This window comes from Xenopus laevis, chromosome 4L (genome assembly GCF_017654675.1).
Source record: "Xenopus laevis strain J_2021 chromosome 4L, Xenopus_laevis_v10.1, whole genome shotgun sequence".
NCBI classification, from domain to species: Eukaryota; Metazoa; Chordata; class Amphibia; order Anura; family Pipidae; genus Xenopus; species Xenopus laevis.
Genome location: NC_054377.1, coordinates 49,770,968 through 49,783,170, shown reverse-complemented (window position 1 = coordinate 49,783,170; position 12,203 = coordinate 49,770,968). Strand labels below are relative to the sequence as shown.

The 12,203-nt window shown below is 43.1% G+C and overlaps 1 protein-coding gene across 1 annotated transcript; it reads left to right on the top strand.

Moving 5' to 3' along the window:
- Positions 1-5,417: 5,417 nt before the first annotated feature.
- On the top strand, positions 5,418-11,872 carry LOC121403010. Its single transcript, XM_041590158.1, has 2 exons — positions 5,418-5,748; positions 6,398-11,872. The coding sequence occupies exon 2, from the start codon at positions 6,417-6,419 to the stop codon at positions 7,512-7,514; it is 1,098 nt and encodes a 365-aa protein (XP_041446092.1). The 5' UTR covers positions 5,418-5,748; positions 6,398-6,416; the 3' UTR covers positions 7,515-11,872.
- The last annotated feature ends 331 nt before the right edge of the window (positions 11,873-12,203 follow it).

Below are 12,203 nucleotides of genomic sequence, written 5' to 3'. Positions count from 1 at the left end.
TTTCGCTTCGCCAAAAAATTTGCGAATTTCCTGCGAAATTTGCTAAATGGCGAAAAATTCTAATTTTTGATGCCGGCATCCGTTTTTTATGCGAGAATGCGCCGGCGTAAAAAAAATTGACGCCGGCGGACGAATTTTCAATGCGGTTTTGCAAATTTATTCGCCAGCTGCGAATCGTGGGAATTCGCGCCTGGCGAATAAATTCGCCCATCACTAATCTCCTATATTATATAGAGATAATGATGCTTTGGATCACAAGTTGACTGCAAATGGTTCACAGCAGGTTTAGGAGGGTGGGATGAATCTCTCTTTTTTTTGGTTAATTTCAAAAGAAAATTCCAAAGAACATTTTTCAAATAGCTATTAAAAAATCTTTCCGTCACATATTTGTTAACTGCTCAATTGACAATGAACCATTTTAAGATGTGCTAAAACATTTTGTTCATCTTCTCTATTGTCTCCGACTATTTCAGGCTCAGAAAGCTCATTCTGAACTACACTGCAAAAGTAGACAATCAGCAACCAGACATTTACTGAAAAGGATTATACAGGAAAACAAATATTATTTTTGCAATACAATTTATACAAGCAGTAATGTTTGTTTTGTTTTTTTTGCAATGTTGAGAAAAAATACAACATTCTAAAGGTCAAGTAATTAAATATTTATGTGGCTAGTTAACAGAACCATTCTGTCCTGTCCTTGACTTGTTTTTTCTTTTCTTTGACAGCAGAAACAATCACTCGACACTTAGAAAATTAGCTTGATAATGCATTAGTGTAGCTGATGTTTATTGCAGAGGCAGGCAGAGTCTGCGTGTTAAACAGACACACAATGAAAAGGCAGCCTGAAACAATGAAAAGCCAGAGACAAATAAAAAACAATTTAACTAGCCACATCCAGCCTGTTTCACATATAACAGCCGGACAATCACTGGCCCAAATAAAGGGGCTACAAATTTCCAACCCCTTCAGACCCAGACTAGAAATCTGCCATAGACTGTTACTATTTAGTTTGCTTGTACATGAATGGGACCTGTTATCCAGAATGCTCAGACATGGGGTTTTCCAGATAAGGGGCCATTCTGTAATTTGTATCTCCACACCTTAAGTCTACAAAGAATTATTTTAACATTATTTAAACCCAATTTTTTCATATCTTAGTTGGGATCAAGTTCAAGGTAATCTTTTATTACTAGAGTATAAAAACAAATACTTCTTATAAAATTGAATTATTTGATTAAAATGAGAGTCTATATACTTGTTATAATAGAGGGCCAATTTTGAATCCCAGCCAGGGCCTTAACCCCATCATAGTTAACGTTTGGCAAGAACCCCAACCGCATTTTGAGTAACCTGGTTTTCCATTCTGGATGATCACTGAAAACCAAGGCAAATACTGCCTTCAATGTCTGTCCCTTAAAAATGTTTAACATATATTGGAAGGGTATTATACTTAAAGGGGTAGTTCACCTTCAAACAACTAGTTGGTTTCAGACAGACCAGGCAGCTGTTAGAATTGATACAATAATTGCTAATACTCCAGAGATGCTGCTGAGAAATGGATCAACTAAATGTAGCAAAATTGTAACAGTTCAGAATCTGCACCTGAATTACTGAGCTGCCAGACTCAGAGGGACATTCAATTTTAAACTTAGATTTTGGAAAAACAGTAAAAAATAAATAATGGAAAGTAATCGAAAAAAGTCTTTATTTTTGGGGAACAATCTAAAAACAACTGAATTGAAAAAAAGTGTTTGGAAGAACAGCCCCTTTAATATTCTTTATTGATATAGTGCTGACATATTCCACAGCTCTGCATTCACACCAGTAACTGCCCCAGTAGAGCTTACAGTATAAGGCCTCGGTCTTATTCATGATGGTCACTTAAAAAACCCATAAACGCACAGAGAACTCATACAGACTCCTTGCAGACAATGCCCAAACCAGGAATCAAACTCAGGACCAGAGGACTGCAAGACAGTAATGTTACCCAACACTGTGTCACATTTTATTGCATAATCCATAAAAATAGGGCTCTGAATCCCTTTAATCTACAAACAACAGATACTGTTTTTTTCTCCCTTTTATAATAAAACAGTACCTTGTAACTAAGATGACTGAATCCATAATGGTGGCAATCCAATCCTGTTGGGTTTATTAAAATGTTCAAATGATTTTTAGCAGACTTAGGGGTAACTAATAAAATTTGCAAAGAGAACACATTTGTGAATGCAAATAAATGTGCATATTGCAATGTAATATTCTTCATTAGGTTTTTATTGCATTGCGAATATTAAATCGTTAACACCTGCTTGAAGTTGGCGTAAACATTTGGAGCAAAGGTAACAACTTTTTCATTAAGAAGTTCCATTACACACACTGCAAACTATAGCAAATAATACAATTTGCAATCTCTGTCCCACTGTCGCGAGGGACACAGTGTTCGCAAAAGCAAAATAGTTCACTTTGCAAACGTTTATTCATTTTGGGAACAATTTTTGCATCAGCAACCAATATTACATACCCCATTAAGGTATAGTGATCCAAATTATGAAGAGATTCCTCATACGGAAAAAATAGATCCCATACTTTATTTGTAAAGCACAACTAGGATACACAGAGCTGTACAATTTTATAATAGAGTGAAGACCTACATTATTATAAATAAGTAATAATATGCAGAGATTAAGTGCCATCTGGTAAAGGAGTGGGAAGGAAGTCCCTGCCCCGTAGATTTACAATCTGATAGTGTAATCATAAATAATAGAAGGAGTTACCTCCTGCTTGCCAACAGCATCCCGACATATGGAGGGAGGGACTTGAACTCAAATATTTAGCTTTGTGTATTTCTATATATGGGATACATAAGGGCACATTCACTAAGGGCCGAATTTCGAAGTGCTAAAACTTCGAAATTCGACCATCGAATTGAAAAAATTCGATAGTCAAAGGTTTTTTTTTTATTGATTTTAGCTGTTTTCGATCAATTTAAAATTGTTCGATCGATCGTAGAAATCGTTCGATTCGAACGATTTAATAGATCAATCAAACGATTTTCAAAAAAAAAACTTTGACTCCTTAGCCAAAGACTGCCTATAGGTTCTAGGAGGTCCCCATAGGCTAACATAGAAATTTGGCAGGTTTAAGGTGGCGAAGTGTCGAATTCAAAGTTTTTTAAAGAGACAGTACTTCGATTTTCGAATGGTCGAATATTCAAAGTTTTTCCAATTCGAATCTAATTTTGACCTATATGATGGTTGAAGTACCCAAAAATTACTTTGAAATTCAAAGTTTTTTAATTCGAAAATTCACTTTGAATTAACTTTGACCCTTAGTAAATGTGCCCCATAGTGAACAATGTATCCCACTTCTCAGCATAGGGTAGATAAGTGCTAAGGCTCAAGAAATCTGAAATGACATACTGTATAGGGGCATAATAAGATAACTAGGGATAAGTGGAAAACTAGGCCACTGATGAATTTACAGCACAGTCTTTAAGTTCACCCATGGCCAGGCCCGGATTTGCGGCGAGGCCAAAAAGGCCGGGGCCTAGGGTGGAAAAATTTTAGGGGCAGCATGTTGCCCGTCCGCGTCCTAAACTACATTGGGAACTCCCAGTTCCCCTGTGGTGCATGCGTGTGGTGGGGCTAGGACCCTAAGGCCTCAGGTGCTATCAGGGAAATCCGGCCCTGCCCATGACAGAGTTTTCCAAGAAAATTGATGGAAATATTTGTCTAGGGAACACAAGTAGGCGGTGCATTAGGATCGACTCTGCCACTTGAGGACAGAAATGACAGCAATGCTTGTGCAGCACTGGATCTCCTGCTTAGAACTGTAGTTATGTGATAAATAAATAAATATATATGCCGTCCTCAAGAAGGAGCAATCGCAGGTCTTAATCAAAAAATGTTTTATTTAGGCACAACAACTACTAACGTTTCGGCTGGAACACCAGCCTTTCTCAGAAAAGAAAGGTTGGTGTTCCAGCCGAAACGTTAGTAGTTGTTGTGCCTAAATACATTTTTTTTGATTATTCATAAGACCTGCGAGTGCTCCTTCTTGAGGATGACATATATTCTGCTTTCAAAGGATCATGCACCCAGGCACCCAGCTTTTTCGTGAGTGCCGATATCCCAATAGTATAGGCGGGAACATAGACAAATTGGAACTGACGTATTATTGCATCACCGAAGCGTAACTGCCATAAAAGTGCCACTAATGACCTGCATATATACATGTTAAAAAATGCATAGCACATACACAGAAAGCATTTGTTAATAATCTCAACTTTTAAACAATACAACCAAACTATTGCTAAAAACACGGTATTATGTAACCTTTGCTGGTATTCACTTCCTTATCTCAGCGTTAAACAATGTTACAAATAATTTTACAAAAAGTATATCAAGGAATGAGTTAAGATAACAGGCTTGCTCTGAAGCTCTATCCATCTGATATGCTGATTAATGTATCAAATATGTATGAAGTATAAAAACTACTACTCAATTAATTGCTAGTAGCACCCTGCAGATATTCATACAGTCATCAAATTAAGCTCGGTGGCCCCTGCAGCTATTCCAATCCTCGGGTCATGAAATCCAAGCCCAGCCTATGTGTGGGGGATGTCTAGATTTAATTTCGCCCCCCTGTGTGCCCCACCATAGTGTGTTTATTAATACACCTGTCGTGGATCCATGACATCTCCACTGCGCAGGCACACCCATTCAAAGTTATCTCTAGATGTACATGTACATTGGGCCCATAAACCTATAGTATATGTGAATATTAAAGGTATCTCATACCATGTGCATCGAACAATAAATAAATAGGTAAATGAATAAATACACTCCCTGCTTCCCATTGCTCAGTGCTGTAAGTAAATCCCCCGGCTTCCCAAATCACTATGTCTCACGTACATAAGAGCTTTATAAGAGATCTAGTGCCCAAAGAGACCATGATCAATTAGTGTATGAGCTTAGATAAGCTCCACGAAAGAGCAAAAATAAGCTATAATAAATATTACTGAAAAAACACAACCATGCGATATAAATAGTGTGTAGAGAGTCCCAGTATCACACCCCATTTCAAGTCCCAGTCCATACATCAAATGGTTATTAATCATCTCACAGATCAGGCTGGCCCAACCTCCACTGAATGTTCAAAATCCGACCACTTCAATCAACAGCAGGTGTTGGTGGAGAGAATGAAAAAAATATGTCAAATGTGTGCCTTTCACAAACACATTTGCACATACCATTAGCTGCATAGTTGGGGACATCACACATCAGTCCCTAAGCGCCTGTGCCCGTAATATGCATCACAGAGAGTTTCACCTTCACTGAGGAACAAACACACCAGTCACCATCCCTCCATACTTATGGATCTCCCACTTGTGCACACAGCGCAGCAATGAGGGAACGAGACCTGTATAGGGGAGAGTGGGACTTAGGCAAGGGACCCCTTCCCCCAGGGCTTTAGGTAGGTAGGTGCAGGCAGCTGGGGCTGTTTGCCACCCCAGCCCCCCTTTCCCTCCCCCTGGACACAGACAAAGGGAACAAAGGGAGAGATACCTAGCGGCGGGAAAAAAGGGGGCGGGTTGGGGGAGGTAAAGGGGGCTGGTGCAGAGAAGGGACAGACGTTTAAGGACGAAACCAAGCCAGGAGCAGCAGACTAACTTTTGTTTTTGAAGAAGTTTGGAGGCGCACAGAGGATCGGGGAGCAGCACAGCAAGGAGTATCCAAGAAAGAGGTTTGGAGGTTCAAGGGGGAGGCGGGTGGGGGGCTCGGAGGGGGTCCCCACTGCCACCAATGTTTTCCCCACGGCCACCAATGTTTTTCCCACTGCCACCAATGTTTTCCCCACGGCCACCAATGCCCCCCCCCATGCCACCTACGAGTCCCCCACGGCCACCAATGCACTACACCCCGCCAGCAATAAGGCACCAGCCACCACCAGGGGGACGGGGGGGGCAACGGGGGGCACAGCCAATAGGGCCCCACAGACACCTTTAGGCCCAGGTTTCAGGGGCAGAACCAGCACCAACGACCCCTGTTCTCTCCAGGATGGCGGAGCAAGCATAGAAGAGCTCCCAGGGGAAGAGGATGGGGGGGGGGGAAGCCGCCCCCAACCCTGAGGAGGAGGGACGCAGAGGATCAGAACACGGCCAAGCATGGGGTCCTGAACATTCCCAAGCCCCAGCGACCAGGGGAGGGGGGAGTTTCAGATTTAGGGGAAACAACAGACCTGTTTTTGAGCAACGGAACCCCCAGAGGGGATGGGGTCACAGGGGCTGCCAACAGTGGAACGGAAACGGTTTTAATGCCATGTGGGAGGGGGAGGGTTGTAATGCTGACTATGGAGGTTATGACAATAATTATGAATTTTTTCCTGCACATAGGCAATGGTATAACCAGAGGATGCCTGGATGGGCAATGGGACAAGAGTTTCCATATTGGGAGAGTTATCGGGTGCCGAGTCTCCAGTTTAGAGACAGGGAGGAAGAGGAGAGCTGGTTGCAGTGGAGGAGAGAAAGAACACAAAGACAAGAGGAGGAGGCAGGCCCATCAACAAGGAGGGAAAAAGAAGCCTATCCAACAAATACAAGGATGCAAAAAGAGGATACAAGCACACAGAGACCAGTCGTGGCAACCGCTGCAAGGGAGGCACCTATGGGTGAGTTGAATGTGCAACATGACATACCAATTGATTTGGATTCTGATTCAGAGGATTCAGATAGTGAGTCAGAAGGGGGTAAAATGTTAGCCATACTTAAGAAGTATCTGAAAGGCAAAGAGAAAGGTGGGGGTATAGAGAAAAATTCAAAAGAAACCGCTCCGGTAATGGTCCTAGCTGGGGCTGGGGATACATATGCATGTGCACTTACAGAGACTGCAGCACATTTACCTAAGAAAGCGAGAAAGTCTATAGAAGAGGGTAAATTTGTGGATATTTACAGTTTAACTAGGGAAGCAGTTCAAGAAAAGGAAGAAGGGGTGAAACAGGAGGAAAAAGGGAGAAGGGGAAAATCGATATTTGATTGGTTGAAAGGGTTTTTGGTTTTCTCAAGCGTATACCTAGTTAAAAAGCCGGAGCAGAGTTTGAATTTCATAAAATACATTGATACAATAATTGACACATATCTGTTTTACAAGGGTACTTCATGGTATGATTATGACCAGGCTTTCAGGAAAAAGATTGTGAATAGTAAAATGTTATCTTTCGGGCAGAAGGACATAGATTTATGGACAAGATTGGTGTCTAGAGAGAGTAGTACAAGCTATAATGTGAACAAAGGGAGCTATACGGTCAAACCTAGGAACGTGTGTTTCGCATACAACGAGAGGAGATGTAATAGAGGGTATGCATGCAAATTTAGGCATGCATGCTCTGCATGTGGATCTTCTCATGTTGTAAGTGAATGTAACAAGAAAAGGGAGACCCAAGCAAACAGGCAGCCCTTTCGAGGCGCTCAGCAAAAGAGCGGCAACGCCAGTGCAGATGGGCAAGCTAAGTGAGTCATTACTTGGTTACCCAGATAAAGAGGCAGCAATATTCTTAGCAAAGGGTTTTTTGGACGGTTTTAAGATTCCTGTAGCGCAAACACCTCCCCCTAGTAAAATCTATAAAAATTTAAAATCAGCTGGCCAGCATGAGGATGTTTTAAAACAAAAAATTGAAAAAGAAGTAAAAGCAGGTAGGATGGCAGGGCCATTTGAAGTCCTCCCCATAGAGGGCTTGGTGGTATCTCCACTAGGCGTAGTGCCCAAAAAAGAGCAGGGTAAATTCAGGATGATACAGCACCTTTCATATCCAGTAGGGGCATCAGTAAACGATGCACTAGATAAAGAACAGTGCAAGGTGCAGTACCAGTCTTTCGACGAAGCTTTAGAAATAGTAAAGGGACAAGGGGACAGGGCATTGTTAGCAAAGGTGGACATAGAGTCTGCATTTAGGCTTTTACCTTTACACCCAGAGAGTTTTAAGTTGACCGGGTGTTATTTTCAGGGAGCATTTTTTGTGGATTTATGCTTACCTATGGGATGTGCAATTTCATGTTCATATTTTGAGATGTTTAGCACATTTTTGCATTGGCTTATATGCCAAAGGTCGGGGAATGCGGCCATAGCCCACTACCTAGATGATTTTTTAATCATAGGGCCCAAACAAACAGGGAAATGCCAGGAAACCTTGTTTATATTTTTACAGATGCTAAAAGAGTTAGGTGTCCCTGTAGCGGACGAAAAGACAGTGCAGCCAACTACAAAGTTGACATTTTTGGGAATTGAGATAGATACAAAAGCAAGGAGGTGCAGGTTGCCAAGGGATAAAGTAGAGAAAAGCAAGCAGGCAATACAGAATTTAATGGGGACTAAAAAAGTAACGTTGAGAGAAATGCAACAGGCTTTGGGGCTGCTGAACTTTGCATGTAGGGTAATTCCAATGGGTCGGATATTTAAGAGAAGGTTGGAAAAGGCTACGACAGGGGTTAAAAAACCATTCCACAAAATAAGGATAACTAAGGAGTTAAGAGCAGATTTGGGTGTTTGGGATAGTTTTTTGACAGAATTTAACGGAATAAGGTTATGGTTATCTGAGACAAAGAATAACAGAGAATTGGAATTGTTAACAGATGCGTCGGGTAGCATTGGTTATGGAGCTTACTTTGCAGGAAAGTGGTGCGCTGGAAGGTGGCCGCAAGCATGGCGTGAGTTGGGTTTAACTAAGAATTTGACTTTGCTAGAGTTATTCCCCATAGTAGTAGCACTAGAGCTATGGGCAGGAGATTTTAGGGATAAAGCAATTCGGTTCATATCAGACAATATGGGGGTGGTGTGTGCAGTTAATAACTTATCATCGGATTCAGCCCCAGTAATCAATCTATTGAGACAGTTAGTTTTAATTTGCATGAGATTTAACATCTCATTCAGAGCGCAGCACATCCCAGGTGTAGAAAACACATTGGCTGACGCATTGTCAAGGGAAAAATGGGATCTTTTCTTTAAATTGGCACCCAACGCAGCGAAAACACCTCATAATTGCCCTGATAATTTATGGCAGTTGGTGAACCTCTCTTAGAAGAGCTGTACGGGAAATCTGTATCCGAGAGAACTCTTGCCGCATACAAAAAGGCATGGAAAAGATGGCAGCTATTCTGCGAAAGCGGTAAGAGGGAGGGCAGCACTAAGGATTTGTTGTCATTTTTGGCGTTAATGTATAGGGAGGGAAAATCAAAAGCAGGCGCTAGCGCCACGCTAGCGGCGATTTCCCATTTTTCAGTAGCAGAAGGTAGACCTGAGATAGTACGCAGCCCAGTAATTAGGAAAGTTTTAAAAGGATGGGCAAGAGCGGAGGGCCCTAGAGTAGATGAGAGAGAACCAATAGTGGAGAGCAGGCTGACTCTGGTCATAAGGGCATTAAAAAAGGTCTGTTTTGATCAATTTGAATATATGCTGTTCAGGGCAGCATTCACATTAGCATTTGGGGGGGCGTTGCGGTTAAGTGAATTGGTCCCCCCATCAAAAAAGGCAGCAGGGAAAGGTTTAATGGACAAGCACGTAGTTATACAAGAAGGGAAAGCTTTGGTTTATGTTAGTAGATCTAAAACCGATCAGGAAGGGAAAGGGAGGTGGATAGGTATAGAGGCCACAGGAAAAATAACATGTACGGTCAAGGCACTGGTGAATTATAGGACAGTCCGGCCCGGGGGTGGGCAGCTGCTACTACTGCACAAAGACTCATCCCCCCTTTCTGCTTTCCAGTTTAGCCAGGTGCTGAAGAAGGCAGTAATAGTCAATGGTTGGGACCCAAAGAAATTTAGTTCACATTCTTTCAGAATAGGTGCAGCAACGGAGGCAGCAATGAAGGGGGAGTGTATAGAGAAGATAAAAAAGATGGGGAGATGGAAATCAGAGGCATATAGGAAGTATATACGGCCCGTGAAAAAATGAAAAATGGAAGCTAACCTTGCACATGTATTTACTTCGCAGCAAGGTGTGGATCTGCTGTCAACATATTGGTCATAGGGCACTCATTTATTTTTTGGGCCGAAAAGCATGCAGCAGGGCAACAGCTGGGGTTACCAAAGGAACACATGAAGTTGGCATGGCAGGGTTGGAGAGGTATGAGATGGGAGCAGCTAAAAGGTAGGTTCTATAACGCGCTCCATCGATTTAATTTCGTGCATTTAGTTATAATTCATACAGGGGGAAACGATCTCACGTCAAAAAAGACTCCAGCACTCATAGAAAACATGAGGGCCGACTTGTCGGAGATGCTGGAAAACAGGAAGGTCGGGGGGTTAGCTTGGTCAGACATTATACAGAGGAGCAATTGGAGGGGGGCAATTTCACCCAAAGGAGTGGAGAAAGCTAGAAAGAAAGTGAACCGGGCCATGCATAAATTCATGTGTTCCTTTGGAAAAGGTATCATAAGGCACGACAACATAAGAAGTAAACAACACCAGTTCTTTAGGGAAGATGGAGTTCATCTGTCAAGTGAAGGTTTGGATCTGTTTTTAGGGAACATCGGGTCATTTATTCAGGAGTGGTGGAAGTCACAGGAGGTATAGGTGGGCCATGGAAAAGGACAAGGTGGTACCCCTCCCCCCTTTTCCATTGGGTGGCGGCAGTGCGGCTCCAGGAGAAAAGACGGTTACAGTGCAGGCCTACCCTTTGGAGAGTCACTAGTGTGGAACAGACTTTGACTGCACGGTCTTGTCTGAGTCATGCAAGGGGCTGGGGTTAGCGCCAGTTATGCACACGGTTGGGAGCAGGAGGATGGGCGACTGATTGGTCACAGAGGGCGCTTGGCCCCATGATCCCTGCTCCCTATGGTTGTCTATTACGGTGTGGGCACAATGCCCAGGTTGGTGATAGGAGCCGCAGCTGGGGGTCAGGGGGTACCTAGTCCTTTTTTAGCAAAAAAGTAATAAATAAAGAAAGTGACTTCCACACATATTTTGCACCAAATTAAGTCTCTGTGTCATTCTTGAGGGGGATGTGAGATGCCCAGGGGATAGGGGTATCCTTGGCCTAGAGGGAACGAGACCTGTATAGGGGAGAGTGGGACTTAGGCAAGGGACCCCTTCCCCCAGGGCTTTAGGTAGGTAGGTGCAGGCAGCTGGGGCTGTTTGCCACCCCAGCCCCCCTTTCCCTCCCCCTGGACACAGACAAAGGGAACAAAGGGAGAGATACCTAGCGGCGGGAAAAAAGGGGGCGGGTTGGGGGAGGTAAAGGGGGCTGGTGCAGAGAAGGGACAGACGTTTAAGGACGAAACCAAGCCAGGAGCAGCAGACTAACTTTTGTTTTTGTTTCCCACCCTCCCACCCTGTAGGTGGATGGAGGCTAAGAAGGTGCTCCAGGGTCTTCGGACCGATCGCCTAGACGGGGTCAGGAAGGAATTTTCCCCTACGGTGCTAATTGGAAACACACACCGAAGGGTTTTTTCGCCTTCCTCTGGAGCATTATTATATGTGAAGTCAAAGGTACTCCCTGAAATCAGCTGCGGCTACAAATGTGTGGGGGTCAGCGGCAGTGCGGCTCCAGGAGAAAAGACGGTTACAGTGCAGGCCTACCCTTTGGAGAGTCACTAGTGTGGAACAGACTTTGACTGCACGGTCTTGTCTGAGTCATGCAAGGGGCTGGGGTTAGCGCCAGTTATGCACACGGTTGGGAGCAGGAGGATGGGCGACTGATTGGTCACAGAGGGCGCTTGGCCCCATGATCCCTGCTCCCTATGGTTGTCTATTACGGTGTGGGCACAATGCCCAGGTTGGTGATAGGAGCCGCAGCTGGGGGTCAGGGGGTACCTAGTCCTTTTTTAGCAAAAAAGTAATAAATAAAGAAAGTGACTTCCACACATATTTTGCACCAAATTAAGTCTCTGTGTCATTCTTGAGGGGGATGTGAGATGCCCAGGGGATAGGGGTATCCTTGGCCTAATAGTATAGGTGCAGGGCAAACTAAGGAAAGTTAATATATATTCCATATCGTCTTACAGCTCCCGATGTTAGAAGGCAATGTTATATATATATATATATATATATATATATATATATATATATATATATAGTAAACTTAGACACGGTGCACACGGACAATCAAAGGGCAATGCCTGTGTGCTGGTTAGAAACATCAGTAGTAATAATTAAAAGAAAAACCGCACCAACAGGACTTCATACAAAATAAACAAAAAAGTTTTATTGA

What these genes read in the sequence shown, in the direction of transcription:
- LOC121403010 (XM_041590158.1), top strand. Translation starts at nt 6,417, where the DNA reads ATGCCTGGATGGGCAATGGGACAAGAGTTTCCATATTGGGAGAGTTAT.